This window comes from Aegilops tauschii, chromosome 5 (assembly GCF_002575655.3).
Source record: "Aegilops tauschii subsp. strangulata cultivar AL8/78 chromosome 5, Aet v6.0, whole genome shotgun sequence".
Classification (NCBI taxonomy): domain Eukaryota; kingdom Viridiplantae; phylum Streptophyta; class Magnoliopsida; order Poales; family Poaceae; genus Aegilops; species Aegilops tauschii.
In genome coordinates this window covers 411,173,986-411,193,163 of record NC_053039.3, presented here as the reverse complement: position 1 = coordinate 411,193,163, position 19,178 = coordinate 411,173,986, and the positions used below count along the sequence as shown (strand labels likewise).

The 19,178-nt window shown below is 46.3% G+C and overlaps 1 protein-coding gene across 1 annotated transcript; it reads right to left on the bottom strand.

The window, feature by feature from the left end:
• Positions 1 to 16,598: 16,598 nt before the first annotated feature.
• LOC109752135 (uncharacterized) lies at positions 16,599 to 17,822 on the bottom strand. Its single transcript, XM_020311007.4, has one exon. It carries the CDS (start codon positions 17,559 to 17,561, stop codon positions 17,022 to 17,024), a length of 540 nt encoding a protein of 179 aa, XP_020166596.1. The 5' UTR covers positions 17,562 to 17,822; the 3' UTR covers positions 16,599 to 17,021.
• Between the last annotated feature and the right edge of the window lie 1,356 nt (positions 17,823 to 19,178).

The following is a 19,178-nucleotide window of genomic DNA, read 5'->3' as shown; positions in this document are numbered from 1 at the left end:
GGCCGTGTGATTCATGCATAGAATTCCAAAGGTTGCAGCGATAGCGCGTCTCTGTTTTCCCCTTGTTTTCTCCGCTGCTTTGTGTGGGTGTGGTACCTGAGATCTGCTTAATTAGCTTTCCTTCTCCGTGTGCTTTGCTACTCGCTCCTAGTACAAAGTAGAAGCAAATCTCCGTGATAGATCGATGGAAGGTTCCTTTTTTTCTTATGCAGTCTGTTGGAAACGAGAGTTTTGGCAATACTTCACGATATATTGATCGGTGCATAGCGCACGTATATATGGAGTACAAACTGGGCCACAACCTCAACTATACAATGACTAGGAGGTGGGCCGGACTATACAATATACATGCACAAACCATATGTTCAACACCCCCCGCAGTCGAAGCGTCGCCGGAGACGCAAAGACTGGACCTGAACTCCTCGAAAGAAGAAGTAGGCAGTCCTTTTGTCATGACATCGGTGAACTGCTGCGCCGTCGGGACGTGGAGGACTCGGACGCGCCCAAGAGCCACCTGCTCACGAACAAAGTGTATGTCGAGCTCAATATGCTTCGTTCGACGATGGTGGACCGGGTTGGCGGAGAGGTACACGGCGGAGACGTTGTCACAGTAGATGAGCGTGGCCGTGTGAACATCACAAAGTAACACCTGGAGCAGCTGACGAAGCCAAGAGCATTCAGCAACGGCATTAGCCACTGCCCGATACTCTGCCTCGACACTCGAGCGGGAGACGGTGGGCTGTCGCTTGGAAGACTAACAGATCAGAGACGGCCCAAGGTAGTCACAGTACCCCGAGGTGGAGCGCCGTGTGTCCAGGCAGCTAGCCCAGTCCGCATCAGACTAGGCGACCAGGTCGGTGGAGGCGGAGGCCGTCAGGGTAAGTCCCATGGACTGGGTGCCGCGTATGTAACGGAGGATACGCTTCATCAGAGTCCAATGAGAGTCGCGCGGAGCATGCATGTGAAGACAGACCTGCTGAACAACATACTGCAAGTCGAGGCGCGTCAGGGTCAGGTACTGCAAAGCACCCACAATGGAGAGATAGAAGGCCGCATTGGATGCGGGAGAACCCTCCAGAGCGGAAACCTTGGCCTTGGTGTCGACAAGGCGTGGGAGAAAGCTTGCAGTTAAGCATGCCGGCTCGATCGAGAAGCTCATGGGCGTAGCGCTGCTGGTGCAGGAAGAACCCATCTAGCCGTCAAACCACCTCGATGTCCAGGAAGTAGTGCAGGGGCCCCAAGTCCTTCAGGGAAAACTCATCGCGAAGATGAGCAATAAGCCGTTGGAGGAGCGCGGCAGTGGATGCCGTTAGGACGATGTCATCGACGTAGAGCAGCAAGTAGGCCGTGTCAACTCCGTGATGGTACACGAAGAAGGACGCATCGGAGCGAGTTGATGTAAATCCGAGCGTCTGCAGGAATGCAGCGATGCGCTGGTACCAGGCCCGAGGCGCCTGCTTCAACCCGTAAAGGGAACGGGAGAGCAAGCACACATGGTCTAGATGCGTGGCGTCGACGAAGCCGGTGGGTTGCTCACAGAACACCTGCTCAGCAAGGTGGCCGTGCAAGAAGGTGTTGAAAACGTCCAACTGATGCACAGGCCAAGCTCGGGAGACGGCTAGCTGAAGCACGGTGCGGATCGTGCCCGGTTTAACAACCGGGGCAAAGGTGTCGGTGAAATCCACGCTCGCACGTTGCCGAAAGCCCCGAACCACCCAACGAGCTTTATAGCGCTCGAGAGTGCCATCTGGACGAGTCTTGTGCCGAAAGACCCACTTGGCCATGATGATGTTGGCACGAGGCGACCGAGGGACAAGCTGCCAGGTACGGTTCCGCTGGAGCGCGTCGAACTCTTCCTGCATCGCAGCGAGCCAATGAGGATCCCGAAGGACGGCTCGAGTTGACGATGGGAGAGGGGACGGCTGATAGACGGAAGCAGTGAGAAGGTACTCATTCCTGGTGTACCGCGTGCTCGGGCGGAAAGTGCCAGCCCGAGAGCGACTCATCGGGCGGGGCAGCGGGCCGGGCGTGGCGACGGGCGAGGACGAAGAAGAGCCCGCCACCTCCGAGGCCGCGGGGGACGCCGAGGAGGGCGCAGGAGACGCGGGAGGCGTCACGGCCGCCGGGGAGGCTGACGGCGTGGTCGGGGCCGGGGATGCCAAGGGCGTCGCGGGTGCCGGGAGGGGGGGGCAGCCCCTAAGGCAGCCAGCAGGGGAGAAACTCGACCCGTGGGGCGGGGGGCACCCTCAAAGCCGGGAGGCGGCCCAAGAGAAGCACGCGAGCGGCCGTCACCGGGAGCGGAAAGCCGCGACATCCGAAGGTACCTGCTGAAACGGAAAAAACATCTCATCAAAGTAAACGTGTCGAGAAGTTATCACCCGATGTGAGATAGGATCATAGCAGCGGTAGCCCTTGGTGTTGGGGGGATAGCCGAGGAAAATGCAGGCCATGGACCGAGGTGCGAGCTTATGAGGAGTAGTGGAAGCGATGCTAGGGTAGCACAGGCAACCGAAGATGGGGAGCTCAGCATAGGAGGGTGGCGTGCCGAACAAAAGGTGATGAGGTGCAAAATTCCCGCGAGTGCGACAGGGACAAATGTTGATGAGTAGTGATGCGTTGGCAAGCGCGTCGGGCCAAAAATGTGGTGGCACGGTGGCGTGAAAGAGAAGGGTGCGGATGCAGTCATTAAGAGTGCAAAGCATGCGCTCAGCGCGGCCATTTTGTTGCGAAGTGTACGGGCAAGTGAGACGAAAAATCATGCCGTGTGTGGCGAGAAGGTTGCGGACCGCAAGGTTATCAAACTCCTTTCCCATTGTCTGTTTGCAACGCATGAATGGGACGTCCAAAATGCGTGGAGACATAGGAGTAGAACGTGGTGAGAGTGGCAACAGAATCTGACTTTCGCCGCAACGGGAAAGTCCACACATAGTGCGAAAAATCATCAAGAATGACAAGATAATAAAGATAGCCCGTGTTACTTGCAACAGGAGAGGTCCAAACATCACTATGAATTAACTCAAACGAGTATGAGGCAACATGCGAGGAAGTGCTAAAAGGAAGACGAACATGTTTGCCAAGATGACAAGCATGACAAGTGTGACCGTCGATCTTATTACACGTGAATGAAAAACTCCGAAGTATATGACGAAGGGTGGCGGTGTTGGGATGACCGAGACGAGCGTGCCAAAGGTCCACTCCGGCGGAAAGCGCCATGGGTGCACCGACGGAGGAGGTGGATGAGTGGACCGGGTAGAGCTCGTCGGGGCTGTCACATCGGTGGAGCACCATTCGGGTACGGGCATCCTTAACAGAAAAGCCAAACATGTCAAATTCAACAGTGACAGGATTTTCACGTGTAAGAGAACGAACGGAAATAAGATTTTTAATGATGTCAGGAGAGACAAGTACGTTAGAAAGATATAATGGCATGGAGTTAGAAGGAAATGCAGCATGGCCGACATGAGTAATAGGCATGGAAGAACCGTCGCCAACGGTAATGCGAGCAGCGGTGTGAACGGGGTGAGCGGTAAGAAGGTTACCGGGGTTGGCGGCCACGTGAGCCGTGGCTCCGGTGTCCATATACCAGTCGCCACCACCAGTGTACTGCTGCGGCATGGGGGCGGTGTGGAGGGCCGCTAGAAGCGCAGGGTCCCAAGGCACCGGCGGGAGGGCCGGGGCCGACGGCAGCGGCTGTGGCGGCGGCGCCGCGAACCCACCGGCCGAGGGCAGCCCATAGGCCGTAGAGGGGCCGTAGAGCGGCGCGGGCGGGTATGGCTGAGGGGCCGCGTGAAGCGCCTGATGAGATGCTGGGTGGGCGCCGAAGAAGCAGGGGACGGGGGCGCGCGGTACGGGCATGGAGTACGCGTGAACGACCCCCGTCCAGGGGTTCTGGCCAGCCTGCCAGGGCGCCGGTGGGAGCTACTGCAGCTAGTGGCGCGATGCCCCACCATGTGCAGCCGGCTGCTGCTGCTGTTTGTGGCCACCACAGCCACGGCGGCTGCTCGGCGGGGGCCGGCGGGGGGGCCTGCGGCGGCTGCGGGTATGGAAACCCGGGCGGCGGCGGCGCCTGGAAGGGGCCCGGGGCGGGCCGCGGTGGGGGAGCCGGGGCGGTGGGCGGCGCACCGCCGCGTGTATCGGCGGTGAGGGCCGTGTGGGTGGCCCGGGTGCGCGACATCTGCATCCTCCTCTCCTCCAACTTCAGGTACGCGACGATCTTGGGAACGGGTTGGTGATGAGAGGGATGTTGGAGGCGGCGCTGCCGAAGTCGTCGTTCAGGCCGGCGATGAGGGTGCTAAGAAGAAGTGCTACCTCTTGAGCACTGCGTTGGTTTTTCCCTTGAAGAGGAAAGGGTGAAGCAGTAAAGTAGCGTAAGTATTTCCCTCAGTTTTTGAGAACCAAGGTATCAATCCAGTAGGAGACCACGCTCAAGTATCTCGCACCTACACAAACAAATAAGAACCTCGCAACCAACGCGATAAAGGGGTTGTCAATCCCTTCACGGTCACTTACGAGAGTGAGATCTGATAGATATGATAAGATAATATTTTTGGTATTTTTATGATAAAGAGAAATAAAAGATGCAAAGTAAAATAAAAGGCAATAGAAATAGCTAAGTATTGGAAGATTAATATGATGAAAAATAGACCCGGGGCCATAGGTTTCACTAGTGGCTTCTCTCAAGAGCATAAGTATTACAGTGGGTGAACAAATTACTGTCGAGCAATTGATAGAATTGAGCATAGTTATGAGAATATCTAGGTATGATCATGTATATAAGCATCATGTCCATGACAAGTAGATTGACTCCTGCCTGCATCTACTACAATTACTGCACACATCGACCGCTATCCAGCATGCATCTAGAGTATTAAGTTCATAAGAACGGAGTAACGCTTTAAGCAAGATGACATGATGTAGAGGGATAAACTCATGCAGTATGATATAAACCCCATCTTGTTATCCTCAATGGCAACAATACAATACGTGCCTTGCTGCCCCTACTGTCACTGGGAAAGGACACCACAAGATTGAACCCAAAGCTAAGCACTTCTCCCATTGCAAGAAAGATCAATCTAGTAGGCCAAACCAAACTGATAATTCGAAGAGACTTGCAAAGATAACCAATCATACATAAAAGGATTCAGAGAAGATTCAAATATTGTTCATAGATAAACTTGACCGTAAACCCACAATTCATCGGCCCTGACAAACACACAGCAAAAGAAGATTACATCGAATAGATCTCCACGAGAATCGTGGAGAACTTTGTATTGAGATCCAAAGAGAGAGAAGAAGCGATCTAGCTAATAACTATGGACCCGAAGGTCTGAGGTAAACTACTCACACATCATCGGAGAGGCTATGGTGTTGACGTAGAAGCCCTCCGTGACCAATGCCCCTCCGGCAGGACGCCGGAAAAGGCCCCAAAATGGGATCTCACGGGTATAGAAGGTTGCGGCGGTGGAATTAGGTTTTCGTGGATGCTTCTGTTGGTTTGGGGGTACGTAGGTATATATAGAAGGAAGAAGTACGTCGGTGGAGCAACGTGGGCCCCACGAGGGTGGAGGGCGTGCCAGGGGGGTAGGCGCGCCCCCCTGCCTCGTGCTCTCCTCGTTGCTTTCTTGACGTAGACTCCAAGTCCTCTAGATCACGTTTGTTCCGAAAATCACGTTCCCGAAGGTTTCATTCCGTTTGGACTCCGTTTGATATTCTTTTTCTACGAAACACTGAAATAGGCAAAAAAACAACAATTTGGGCTGGGCCTCCGGTTAATAGGTTAGTCCCAAAAATAATATAAAAGTGTATAATAAAGCCCATTAAAAATCCAAAACAGAATATAATATAGCATGGAACAATAAAAAATTATAGATACGTTGGAGACGTATCAAGCATCCCCAAGCTTAATTCCTGCTCGTCCTCGAGTAGATAAATGATAAAAACAGAATTTTTAATGTGGAATGCTACTTGGCATAATTTTCAATGTAATTCTCTTAATTGTGGTATGAATGTTCAGATCCGAAAGATTAAAGACAAAAGTTTAATATTGACATAAAAATAATAAAACTTCAAGCATACTAACTAAGTAATTATGTCTTCTCGAAATAACATGGCAAAGAAAGTTATCCCTACAAAATCATATAGTCTGGCTATGCTCTATCTTCATCACACAAAATATTTAAATCATGCATAACCCGATGACAAGCCAAACAATTGTTTCATACTTTTGGTGTTCTCAAACTTTTTCAATCTTCACGCAATACATGAGCGTGAGCCATATCACTATATGTGGAATAGAATGATGGTTGTGGAGAAGACAAAAAGGGAGAAGATAGTCTCACATCAACTAGGCGTATCAACGGGCTATGGAGATGCCCATCAATAGATATCAACGTGAGTGAGTAGGGATTGCCATGCAACGGATGCACTAGAGCTATAAGTATATGAAAGCTCAACAAAAGAAACTAAGTGGGTGTGCATCCAACTTGCTTGCTCACGAAGACCTAGGGCATTTTGAGGAAGCCCATCATTGGAATATACAAGCCAAGTTCTATAATGAAAATTTCCCACTAGTATATGAAAGTGACAACATAAGAGACTCTCTATCATGAAGATCATGGTGCTACTTTGAAGCACAAGTGTGGTAAAAAGGATAGTAGCATTGTCACTTCTCTCTTTTTCTCTCATCTTTTTTATGGCCTTTCCTTCTTTTATGGCCTTTCTCTTTTTTTTTATTTAGTCCGGAGTCTCATCCCGACTTATGGGGGAATCATAGTCTCCATCATCCTTTCCTCACTTGGGACAATGCTCTAATAATGATGATCATCACACTTTTATTTTCTTACAACTGAAGAATTACAACTCAATACTTAGAACAACAATATGACTCTATGTGAATGCCTCCGGCGGAGTACCGGGATATGCAATGAATCAAGAGTGACATGTATGAAAGAATTATGAACGGTGGCTTTGCCACAAATACGATGTCAACTACATGATCATGCAAAGCAATATGACAATGATGGAGCGTGTCATAATAAACGGAATGGTGGTAAGTTGCATGGCAATATATCTCAGAATGGCTATGGAAATGCCATGATAGGTAGGTAGGGTGTCTGTTTTGAGGAAGGTATATGATGGGTTTATGATACCGGCGAAAGGTGCGCGGTATTAGAGAGGCTAGCAATGGTGGAAGGATGAGAGTGCGTATAATCCAGGGACTCAACATTAGTCATAAAGAACTCATATACTTGTTGCAAAAATCTATTAGTTATCGAAACAAAGTATTACGCGCATGCTCCTAGGGGGATAGATTGGTAGGAAAAGACCATCGTTCGTCCCCGACCGCCACTCATAAGGAAGACAATCAATAAATAAATCATGCTCCGACTTCATCACATAACAGTTCACCATACATGCATGCTACGGGAATCACAAACTTTAGCACAAGTATTTCTCAAATTCAAAACTACTCAATTAGCATGACTCTAATATTACCATCTTCATATCTCAAAACAATTATCAAGCATCAAACTTCTCATAGTATTCAACACACTCATAAGATTTTTTTACTAATCTTGAATGCCTATCATAATTAAAGCAAATTACCACGCTGATTTGTAGGACTCTCAAAATAATCTAAGGGAAGCATGAGAGAACAATAGTTTCTATAAAACAAATCCACCACCGTGCTCTAAAAGATATAAGTGAACCACTAGAGCAAAAACTATATAGCTCAAAAAATATAAGTGAAGCACATAGAGTATTCTATCAAATTCCGAATCAAGTGTGTCTCTCTCAAAAGGTGTGTACAGAAAAGATGATTGTGGCAAACTAAAAGCAAAGACTCAAATCATACAAGACGCTCCAAGCAAAACACATATCATGTGGTGAATAAAAATATAGCTCCAAGTAAAGTTACCGATGGAAGTAGACGAAAGAGGGGATGCCTTCCGGGGCATCCCCAAGCTTTGGATTTTTGGTGTCCTTAGATTATCTTGGCGGTGCCATGGGCATCCCCAAGCTTAGGCTCTTGCCACTCCTTATTCCATAATCCATCAAATCTTTCACCCAAAACTTGAAAACTTCACAACACAAAACTCAGCAGAAAATCTCGTTAGCTCCGTTAGCGGAAGAAAACAAAAGACCACTTCAAGGTACTGTAATGAACCCGTTCTTTATTTATATTCGTGTTAAACCTACTGTATTCCAACTTCTCTATGGTTTATAAACTATTTTACTAGCCATAGATTCATCAAAATAAGCAAACAACACACGAAAAATAGAATCTGTCAAAAACAGAATAGTCTGTAGTAATCTGTAACTAACGCAAACTTCTGAAACTCTAAAAATTCAGCCAAAATAGGAAGACCTAAATAATTTGTTTATTGATCTGCTGCAATTGGAATCAATATTATATCACGTTCTGGTAATTTTTAACAATTGTTTTCGTGAACAGAAAGTTTCTGGAATTTTCAGCAAGATCAAATAACTATCATCCAAAAAGATCCTATAGGTTTAACTTGGCACAAACACTAATTAAAACATAAAAACAAATCTAACCAGAGGCTAGATCAAATATTTATTCCTAAACAGAAGCAAAAAGTAAAAAACTAAGAATAAAATTGGGTTGCCTCCCAATAAGCGCTATCGTTTAACACCCTAGCTAGGCATAAAAGCAAAGATAGATCTAGGTATTGCCATCTTTGGTAGGCAATCCATAAGTGGATCTCATAATAGATTCATAAGGTAATTTAATTTTCTTTCTAGGGAAGTGTTCCATGCCTTTCCTTAACGGAAATTGGAATCTAATATTCCCTTCCTTCATATCAATGATTGCACCAATCGTTCTAAGGAAAGGTCTACCAAGAATAATAGGACATGAAGGATTGCAATTTATATCAAGAACAATAAAATCTACGGGCACATAATTCCTATTTGCAACAATAAGAACAACATTAATTCTTCCCATAGGTTTTTTAATAGTGAAATCCGCAGGGTGTAAGTTTAAAGAGCAATCATCAAATTCGCGGAAACCTAACAAATCACACAAAGTTTTTGGAATCACGGAAACACTAGCACCCAAATCACACAAAGCATAGCATTCATGATCTTTAATTTTAATTTTAATAGTAGGTTCCCACTCATCGTAAAGTTTTCTAGGGATAGAAACTTCCAACTCAAGTTTTTCTTGATAAGATTGCATTAAAGCATCAACGATATGTTTGGTAAAAGCTTTATGTTGACTGTAAGCATGCGGAGAATTTAGCACGGATTGCAACAAGGAAATGCAATCTATCAAAGAGCAATTATCATAATTAAATTCCTTGAAATCCAAAATAGTGGGTTCATTGCTATCTAAAGTTTTATCTTCTTCAATCCCACTTTTATCAATTTTTGCATCAAGATCTAAAAACTCCGAATTTTTGGAACGCCTTCTAGGTAAAGGTGGATCATATTCAGTCCCATCATTATCAAGATTCATATTGCAAAACAAAGATTTAATAGGGGACACATCAATAACTTTTAGATCTTCATCTTTATTCTCATAAAAACTAGAAGAACACGCTTTTTCACAAAGCAATCTTTCTTAGCACGCATCCTAGCGGTTCTTTCTTTGCACTCATCAATGGAAATTCTCATAGCTTTGAGAGACTCATTGATATCATGCTTAGGTGCAATAGATCTAAGTTTCAAAGAATCAACATCAAGAGAAATTCTATCAACGTTCCTAGCCAATTCATCAACCTTAGGCAACTTTTCTTCAAGCAAACATTGAAATTCTTTTGCGAATTTATAAATTCTTTAACACTAGTCTCAAATTCAGAGGGCATCTTATTAAAATTTCCATAAGAGTTGTTGTAGGAATTACCATAATTATTAGAGGAATTACTAGGATACGGCCTAGGATTAAAGTTTCCTCTATACGCGTTGTTACCAAAATTATTCCTACCAACAAAATTCACATCCATAGATTCATTATTATTCTCAATCAAAGTAGACAAGGGCATATCATTGGGATCATAAGAAACACTCTTAGTAGCAAATAATTTCATAAGTTCATCCATCTTTCCACTCAAAACATTAATTTCTTTTATCACATGCACTTTTTTATTAGTAGATCTTTCGGTATGCCATTGAGAATAATTAACCATAATATTATCTAGGAGTTTAGTAGCTTCTCCTAAAGTGATTTCCATAAAAGTTCCTCCCGCGGCCGAATCTAAAAGATTTCTAGAAGCCAATCCGGCATAAAATTTTTGTATAATCATCCACAAGTTCAAACCATGAGTAGGGCAATTACGTATCATTAATTTCATTCTCTCCCAAGATTGTGCAACATGTTCATGATCAAGTTGCTTAAAATTCATAATATCGTTTCTAAGAGAGATGATCTTAGCGGGAGGAAAATACTTGGAGATAAAAGAATCTTTGCACTTATTCCATGAATCAATACTATTTTTAGGCAAAGACGAAAACCAAACTTTAGCACAATCTCTAAGTGAAAAAGAAAATAGTTTCAATTTAACAATATCGTTGTCCACATCTTTCTTCTTTTGCATATCACACAAATCAACGAAGCTATTTAGATGGGTAGCGGCATCTTCACTAGGAAGGCTGGCGAATTGATCTTTCATGACAAGATTCAATAAAGCAGCATTAATTTCACAAGATTCAGTATCGGTAAGAGGAGCAATCGGAGTGCTAAGAAAATCATTGTTGTTGGTATTGGTAAATTCACACAATTTAGTATTGTCTTGAGCCATAGTGGCAAGCAAGCAATCTAACACACGAGAAAACAAGAAGCGAGCGAAAAAGAGGCGAACGGAAAAGAGAGGGCGAATAAAACAGCAAGGGTGAAGTGGGGGAGAGGAAAACGAGAGGCAAATGGCAAATAATGTAATGCGAGGGATAAGGGTTTGTGATGGGTACTTGGTATGTCTTGTCTTGACTTGACTTGGCGCGAATCTCCCTTGCAACGGCGCCAGAAATCCTTCTTGCTACCTCTTGAGCACTGCGTTGGTTTTTCCGTTGAAGAGGAAAGGGTAATGCAGTAAAGTAGCGTAAGTATTTCCCTCAGTTTTTGAGACCAAGGTATCAATACAGTAGGAGACCACGCTCAAGTCCCTCGCACCTACACAAACAAATAAGAACCTCGCAACCAACGCGATAAAGGGGTTGTCAATCCCTTCACGGTCACTTATGAGAGTGAGATCTGATAGATATGATAAGATAATATTTTTGGTATTTTTATGATAAAGAGAAATAAAAGATGCAAAGTAAAATAAAAGGCAATAGAAATAACTAAGTATTGGAAGATTAATATGATGGAAAATAGACCCAGGGGGCATAGGTTTCACTAGTGGCTTCTCTCAAGAGCATAAGTATTACAGTGGGTGAACAAATTACTGTCGAGCAATTGATAGAATTGAGCATAGTTATGAGAATATCTAGGTATGATCATGTATATAGGCATCACGTCCGTGACAAGTAGACCGACTCCTGCCTGCATCTACTACTATTACTCCACACATCGACCGATATCCAGCATGCATCTAGAGTATCAAGTTCATAAGAACGGAGTAACGCTTTAAGCAAGATGACATGATGTAGAGGGATAAACTCATGCAATATGATATAAACCCCATCTTGTTATCCTCGATGGCAACAATACAATACGTGCCTTGCTGCCCCTGCTGTCACTGGGAAAGGACACCGCAAGATTGAACCCAAAGCTAAGCACTTCTCCCATTGCAAGAAACATCAATATAGTAGGCCAAACCAAACTGATAATTTGAAGAGACTTGCAAAGATAACCAATCATACATAAAAGAATTCAGAGAAGATTCAAATATTGTTCATAGATAAACTTGATCATAAACCCACAATTCATCGGTCCCGACAAACACACCGCAAAAGAAGATTACATCGAATAGATCTCCACGAGAATCGTGGAGAACTTTGTATTGAGATCCAAAGAGAGAAGAAGCCATCTAGCTAATAACTATGGACCCGAAGGTCTGAGGTAAACTACTCACACATCATCGGAGAGGCTATGGTGTTGATGTAGAATCCCTCCAAGATGGGATCTCACGGGTACAGAAGGTTGCGGCGGTGGAATTAAGTTTTCGTGGATGCTTCTGTTGGTTTGGGGGTACGTAGGTATATATAGGAGGAAGAAGTACGTCGGTGGAGCAACATGGGCCCCACGAGGGTGGAGGGCGCGCCCAGGGGGGTAGGCGCGCCCCCTGCCTCATGCTCTCCTCATTGCTTTCTTGACGTAGACTCCAAGTCCTCTGGATCACGTTTGTTCCGAAAATCACGTTCCTGAAGGTTTCATTCAGTTTGGACTCCGTTTGATATTCTTTTTCTACGAAACACCGAAATAGGCAAAAAAAACAGCAATTTGGGCTGGACCTCCGGTTAATAGGTTAGTCCCAAAAGTAATATAAATGTGTATAATAAAGCCCATGAAACATCCAAAACAGAATATAATATAGCATGGAACAATCAAAAACTATAGATACGTTGGAGACGTATCAAGAAGCTCGTCGGAGACCTTCTCACCTAGGTCACGGAGCCCGTCAACAAGCTTCTTGAGGCGCATGCAATAATCGTCAACAGACGAGTCGAGCTGCTGGCACCCAAAAAACTCGCCGTGCAAGAAAACCTTGCGTTGGAGCGCGTTGTCGGTGAAGAGGCCGTTGAGCTTGGTCCAAACGGCGTGAGCATCATCGTCGGCGGAGACCACCGTGTGGAAGAGGTCCCGAGATGGTGGTGTAGAACCAACGAATGAGAGTGGCGTCGATGGACGTCCACTCCTCATCGTCCTCCATGAAGCGGGAATCCACGGAGCCATCGATGTGATCCTGGAGGTTGTACTCACGGAACACAAGGGAGAAATACGTCTTCCAGGCATAGTAGGTGGAGGAGAGATGATTGAGAACGACGGGAACCCGGGCGAGGATGTTGAGATCGCGGATGACGACGGGGTCGGGACCTTCGAACGGGTTGGTGCGGCGGCTGTGGGTGGTGCCGGAGGAACCGGGGGAGGCCATGGATCTGAGAGGGGAAGGGGGTGCGGTGGCGCGCGGGGAGGCGGCGCGGCTTGGGGCGACGCGGCGAGATGTGGACGAAAGCTTGGGCGGCGGCGGCACACGTGGGCGGCGGCGCGGCGGCAGCGGCGGCGGCGGCAAGGGTTAGGGTTAGGATCATAGGTATGATACCATATTGGAAACGAGAGTTTTGGCAATGCTTCACGATATATTGATCGGTGCATAGCGCACGTATATATGGAGTATAAAGTGGGCCACAACCTCAACTATACACTAGAAGATGGACCGGGCTATGCAATGTACATGCATAAACCATATGTTCAACACAGTCAAAAGTCACACAACCATTATGGTGTTGAAGACTTGGGAGTACGTAGTCTCACACGTGCGTACTTCCACATCAACTCCCATGCATATACGTATGTTCCCTTTTATAAACATGCATATATGGAGTTTTTGTTTTTGAATAAACCGCACATATCGCACGCGGCAACTGCGGCACGCAGGTGCATGGGCACGTACCTGTCAATCCCTGCCTAGCTACTAGATTGCCTCGTGATTTGTGAAGTAGCTAGACCCCACACGAGAACAGAGTAAATTTTAGACATTGAAACTTATGATTTTGCATCTAAAGATTTTGATTTTCGCAGTCGCGAGTGTCAAGTTTCAGAGTTGAAACTTTAAGGGATTATTTTTGTCGGCCGCAGGTACTACAGTCGTGATTTTGTCGGTCGCTCGTATACCAAATTTCAAGAGTTGAAACTTAACGATATTTTTTCATCAAAATTCATAAGAATGTATTCAAAATGGATCTTATTTGAAAGTGCTCGTGACGAAAAACATGAATATAAAACAGAATTTAATTTGAATCTTTTATCCAAAAGATATGAAATAGTTTAAAAATGGAAAGCAAAAAGAAAAAGCATGCGCGAGGGACTTGGGCCCCCTGCACCTGCGTGCGCCAAATCCTTTCCCTGACAACTGCTAAAGAAACTGTGAGTTGACAGATGTCCTGAAAACTATGTAGGAAGGACCCCAACACATAGAAAAATACAAGGTCCATAGGGATCCCTGCACACACCAAAACTAACAACTGCTGCCAATATCCAATTCCGCCGAGGCGCTCACTGGAGAATAAGCACAACCTCCATCATCTCCCAATCCCGGGGATCACCATTACCTTGAAGGCTTTCTGAGGCGATGTACATGCCTCCTGCGAGCAACAAGGCAGAAGGCACATGTCACCGTGGCACGTTGATTGGAAAACGTCCCCGTGCTAACCTAGACCCTAATCCGCCACATCCCGTCAACGTAATTAGGGAAGGACTCCAAATCTGCAGCCGTCGAAACACCAATTTGGGTTTAGAAAATCTATCTCGTCCCAGCTTCCGACACCACCGCAAAAAACAGCAACCGCCAGAGGGGCAAAGAAGATCTAATCTCACCACCCCAGCCAGACGATGAGAAGACGACGCCATCTGCTTCTCGACACCGCCATGAAAAGCGTCGTGATGGTGAGGAGGAAGCTGAGGCTACTTTATTCATCGTGGCGTCATCCTCATCCCTCGGGCGCCACGACATGAAAGACTAATCCCACCTATGAAAAGAGCGTAGGAAAGAAATAGGATCCCCTTCCTCCACCCGCCACCGGAGCGACCAGCAGAGGAGGAGGAACCATGGCCCCACCAACTTTCACTAAGAGGAGTAACCACCTGCCCACGGTCGTCTTTTTTCGTGGAGAGTGAGTATGCATATATGGAGTTGATGCACCGTTGAGTGCATTGAACCACGGGTGGATATTTTGTGCACAGTTGAGTGCATCGGAATGGCGATGCTTGGCACACATGAGGGGTGCTAATTATCTTGAGTTTTTAATCAGGTGATTTTATCCTAGGTCCGCTATGAAATTGTTCGTTTAATTGATGTTTTGGAGCTCCAAAGGAAATTAACCGTTCAGCTCTATCCAACATGTAAGTTTCTGCGTGTTCAAAAAATAAACATGTAAGTTTTTTGCACACCCTAAAGGATTAGCTTGTGATATTCATATCTTGCTCCTCATAAAATTCATCAAGAAATGAGCCCTCGCATCCTAGGTGTGCCTAGACCCACCAAATAATGTCTGGTAGAACTATGGAACCCTATGACCGCTGCCATATTTACAAAAAGAACCTTGTACTACATCATAATCAACTGACGATCTAGCTTTATTCGGATTCTGCCATGGGCACGCGTACATAGTATGTACAGTATTTCTTTCCTTACTTTTGCTTATGAAATCAGGATTGCTAAATGGGACACAAACTTTTTTTGAGCGCGCGCGGGGGGGGGGGGGGGGGGGGGGGGGGGGGGTTATTTAATTTTCTTATCACGCCGAAGTCGTTTTTTCCGGCTCACTCCACTCTACCACAGTGGACAACTAATTAATTTTGTTCTACGATTCTGTATTAACAAGAGCCCCCAAGTTTAGAGGTACCAAGGGACGGGTGAACCGAGCCTTCTCAAAATACCTGAACAATGCAACGGGTCGGACCCTCCATGAATGGCGAGAAAAGTAGGTGGCCTGGTCGAAAAAGGGAACTCCCAAAGAGAAGTATTTCAAAGCTTTGATTGTGTGTGGCAGAGGGTTAGGGGTAGTGGGCTTGCTAAGCGAAGTAGGGATGAGGGGTGGAGTGTGATAGGACTTTGCTAGAGACATATATCCTATCAATGTCCATTTTTTAGTAGGTGGGTGAAGTCAAGATCTGTTGAATCCAGATCGAACCATTTATAAAAAAGATTTTTAATCAAAACAATTAATTTTAAGTGTTCTCTTTCCTTCGACGCACGAACACCAAATACACAATTTAGCACATAGCTAGATATGTGTCGAAACTTCCAGCTTGTGTTCATCTACTCACGAAATCTTTTGATGAACATTTCGGCAGCCTGGTCGATACCGCTGTCCATGTTGAATCCCAACTCATCAGCCTCATGGCTGCTCCTCATCACATCCATTACCGAGGACTCGTCTCCGCATCGTAATTGTCACCGCTGTCGTACCTGTCAGTGTAATAGGAACTAACTCTGTCGCTGAAGATGGGGTGCCGTGTCCAGTTAGGGCAGCCACACCTGCACCATCCTCTTCGTCAAACAATGCTAAATGGTGGGACAGATCCTCAACCATCCTAATGGTACCCCTGGCTCCCGAATTTGTGCACCAAAGTCTTGTGGTAGTCCACCTTGGCACTCTTCTCCCAGCCGGCCACAATATAAGGGCATGGATCCTATGAGAGATGTCACCGACTAAGGCCTTCCTACAATGGATGAGGAGCCAGGCGTTGGCTATCGGTTCGGCAAGAAATCAATGCATTTAGAAAAAAGGATGCAGGAATATAAGCCAAGTGTTCTCCATAGGGTACTTGACAAAGGGTTACAACATTTAAAACAAGACATACAGAAAGGGAAGCCGAGTGTCTGCTAGTGGACACTCGGCAGACAACGCCCAATGTAATGGAACCGCAAAACGCCATAGGGGGAGGGCGGGGGGCGGGTAGGGACACATGCCCCATGATTTGCCGAGAACTTTTTGTTTGCCGAGTGTCTTGTGCTTCCTTTGTTGGGCTCTTTCTCTATGCCTAGTGTTTTCTTGAGAAAACTTAGCGAATACCGAGTATTACCGAGTACCTTCTATTTGCCGAGTTTAACTTACATAGTACTGGGCAAACATGTTGTGTGTATGCCAAGTTCCCGTGGATTTACACTCGGCAACCCACCAAATTCTCGGCATAGATGGTTTTTCCTATAGTGGTTGGCAAGACCGAGGGATCTTAGATGTTGAGAAAATTGTTCAAAAATAAATGACAATAAGGATAACTGTTTGTCAAGCCTCCACTCCTATTCATATTGATTTCTACAAAATTTTCTAATTTGTGGGCACCTAAAAAGAAGACAACACCCTAAGCTGAGGTACATGCATGTGCAAATAAGACCCTAAAATCCCTCGTTCAGCTGCTGCCGGAACCTCCTAATGAACATATCAGCAGCCTGATCAATCTCATCCTCCATGTTGGACTCCACCCCCTCAACTTCTCGATTGCTCCTGATCACATCCACGACTGATGGCTCGTCATCATCGTCATGATCGCATGAATCAAGTAGCACATCATCATTGTCAGTGTAAGGGCAGTTGTCGTGGTCGTTGTTGAATAGGGGATGCAATGTCCGGTCAGTTGGGCAGCCAGCCTCACCATTCTCTTGACCAAACATTGCCAAGTGATGAGCGAAATTGGCCTCCAAGTTACTCTCATGGATGATTATCGGTCTCTTCCCGACCATGTGCAGCGCGAGAGCCTTGTGGCGGTCTGCTCTCTCCCAGTCGGCCACAATGAGTGCGTCGATCTTGCGTGAGACCACCGCGCCTGTGGCCATCCTGCGGCGCTGCAGCGAGGCAAGGAGGAGGAGCCTGGCGGTCTTGCTCTTACACATCGCTGCCGCCTTCTTCAAGAGCTCAGGAGCCTTCCCGATCTTCATCTTTGGTTCTGAGAAGTGGCCGATCAGCTGCTTATGCAGGGCAACAAGTAAGGAGCTGTGATGCCTCAGGATTGAGAAAAGAAGCTGAGAGAAGCTGGCTTGAAATGAGGCATGGGCTTTGTCCTGAGGCTCTAATGGTGTATTTATAGTCAGAAGCTGAGCATGCAATTAACACTGCAACTAGCCTTGCTCATGTCCTGATCAAAATTTTGGTACCTGGCCTAATAAAGCATGTGAAAGCAGCTAGCATTAGAGAGAAAAAAATTGACATGTGGAGTGAGCACTGAAAGAATGTTGACAATGGAACTAAGCAAGGAACTTATGGGGAAGTATGTATTCCAATTAAGTCACAAAAGGCACCTGTCCCAAAGCTAGGATTGGTCCTTTTGGGTTGGGGTCCCAAATTGCCAATATCGCTCCTTTAATCATGTGGTAAAGCTAGCAACTGATTGATGGCTTGGAATAATTTTGCCCAAAGCAAGCAGACCGGACAGCTTTCCTTGCCGGGTCTCCGGCCGTGTGATTCACGCTCAGAATTCCAAAGGTTGCAGCTACGCGTCTCTGATTTTTCTTCGTTTTCCCCGCTGCTTTGTGTTGCTAGCTGTAGGTGAGATCTGCATAGCTTTGCCTCTCCTCCGGACGCTTTGCTGCTCGCTCGTCAACTAGCAGAAAGTAGAAGGGAGCAATCTCCGTGATAGATCTATGGAGCTTCCGTGTTTTTTCATGCTTTCACATGTCTCCAAACACCTTTATGGAGTTTTTGACTTGGCGTCCTGTGACAACAACCACATCAATTCTCATGCATACATGGCGTGGCCGCGTGGGTGTATATTTCCGGATTTCAACCGTGCACTACCGAAAACGGTCCTACCCCGACGGCCAAACCTATGCCTACGGCTGCCGTCGGCCTAGTTGGAGCTATGCCGACAGCCCAGTCCTGGCCGTCGGCTTATCCTGGCCGTCGGGTTACACCGATCTACACCCACGGCAGCCGTCGGCACAGAACGGCCGTCGACCTAGATGCAGACATGCCGACAGCAGCTGTCGGCATAAATCAGCCGTCGACATACCTGTGGGCCCGGCGATCCCGCCCGTGACAAGCGGCTAACGCCGTCAAACCTATGCCGACGGCCGGGACGGGCTGCCGTCGGCATATCTCCGCATGCCACGTCACCGATCCGCGGCGTAGGTATGTCGACGGCAGCCGTCGGCATAGGTGCCACGTCACCGATCCGCGGCACGGCGCCCACCAAAACCCTGCCGTCTCTATGCCGACGGCATAGCTATTTTTTTACATGCTTTTTTTGCATATGTTTTTATGCTTTTTTTACATAAGTTTTTATGCTTTTTTAAAATATGTTTTTATGCTTTTTTATGTATTATATGAATATATATGTAGTTTGTAATTTTTTCCATAGATTATGAATATATATATATATATATAGTTTGTATTTTTTTTCGAGCACATTAATAATGTGCCGTCATATTCTTTTGAATATAGGTCCTTATATTTTATTAAAATAAAAAACAGCTATGCGATAGAAGTTTAGTGGCAGTTGCAAACGCCCGGCACCCGTCTCCGGAGTGTGACCCCCTCACGTCCGCGGTGTGCCCCCC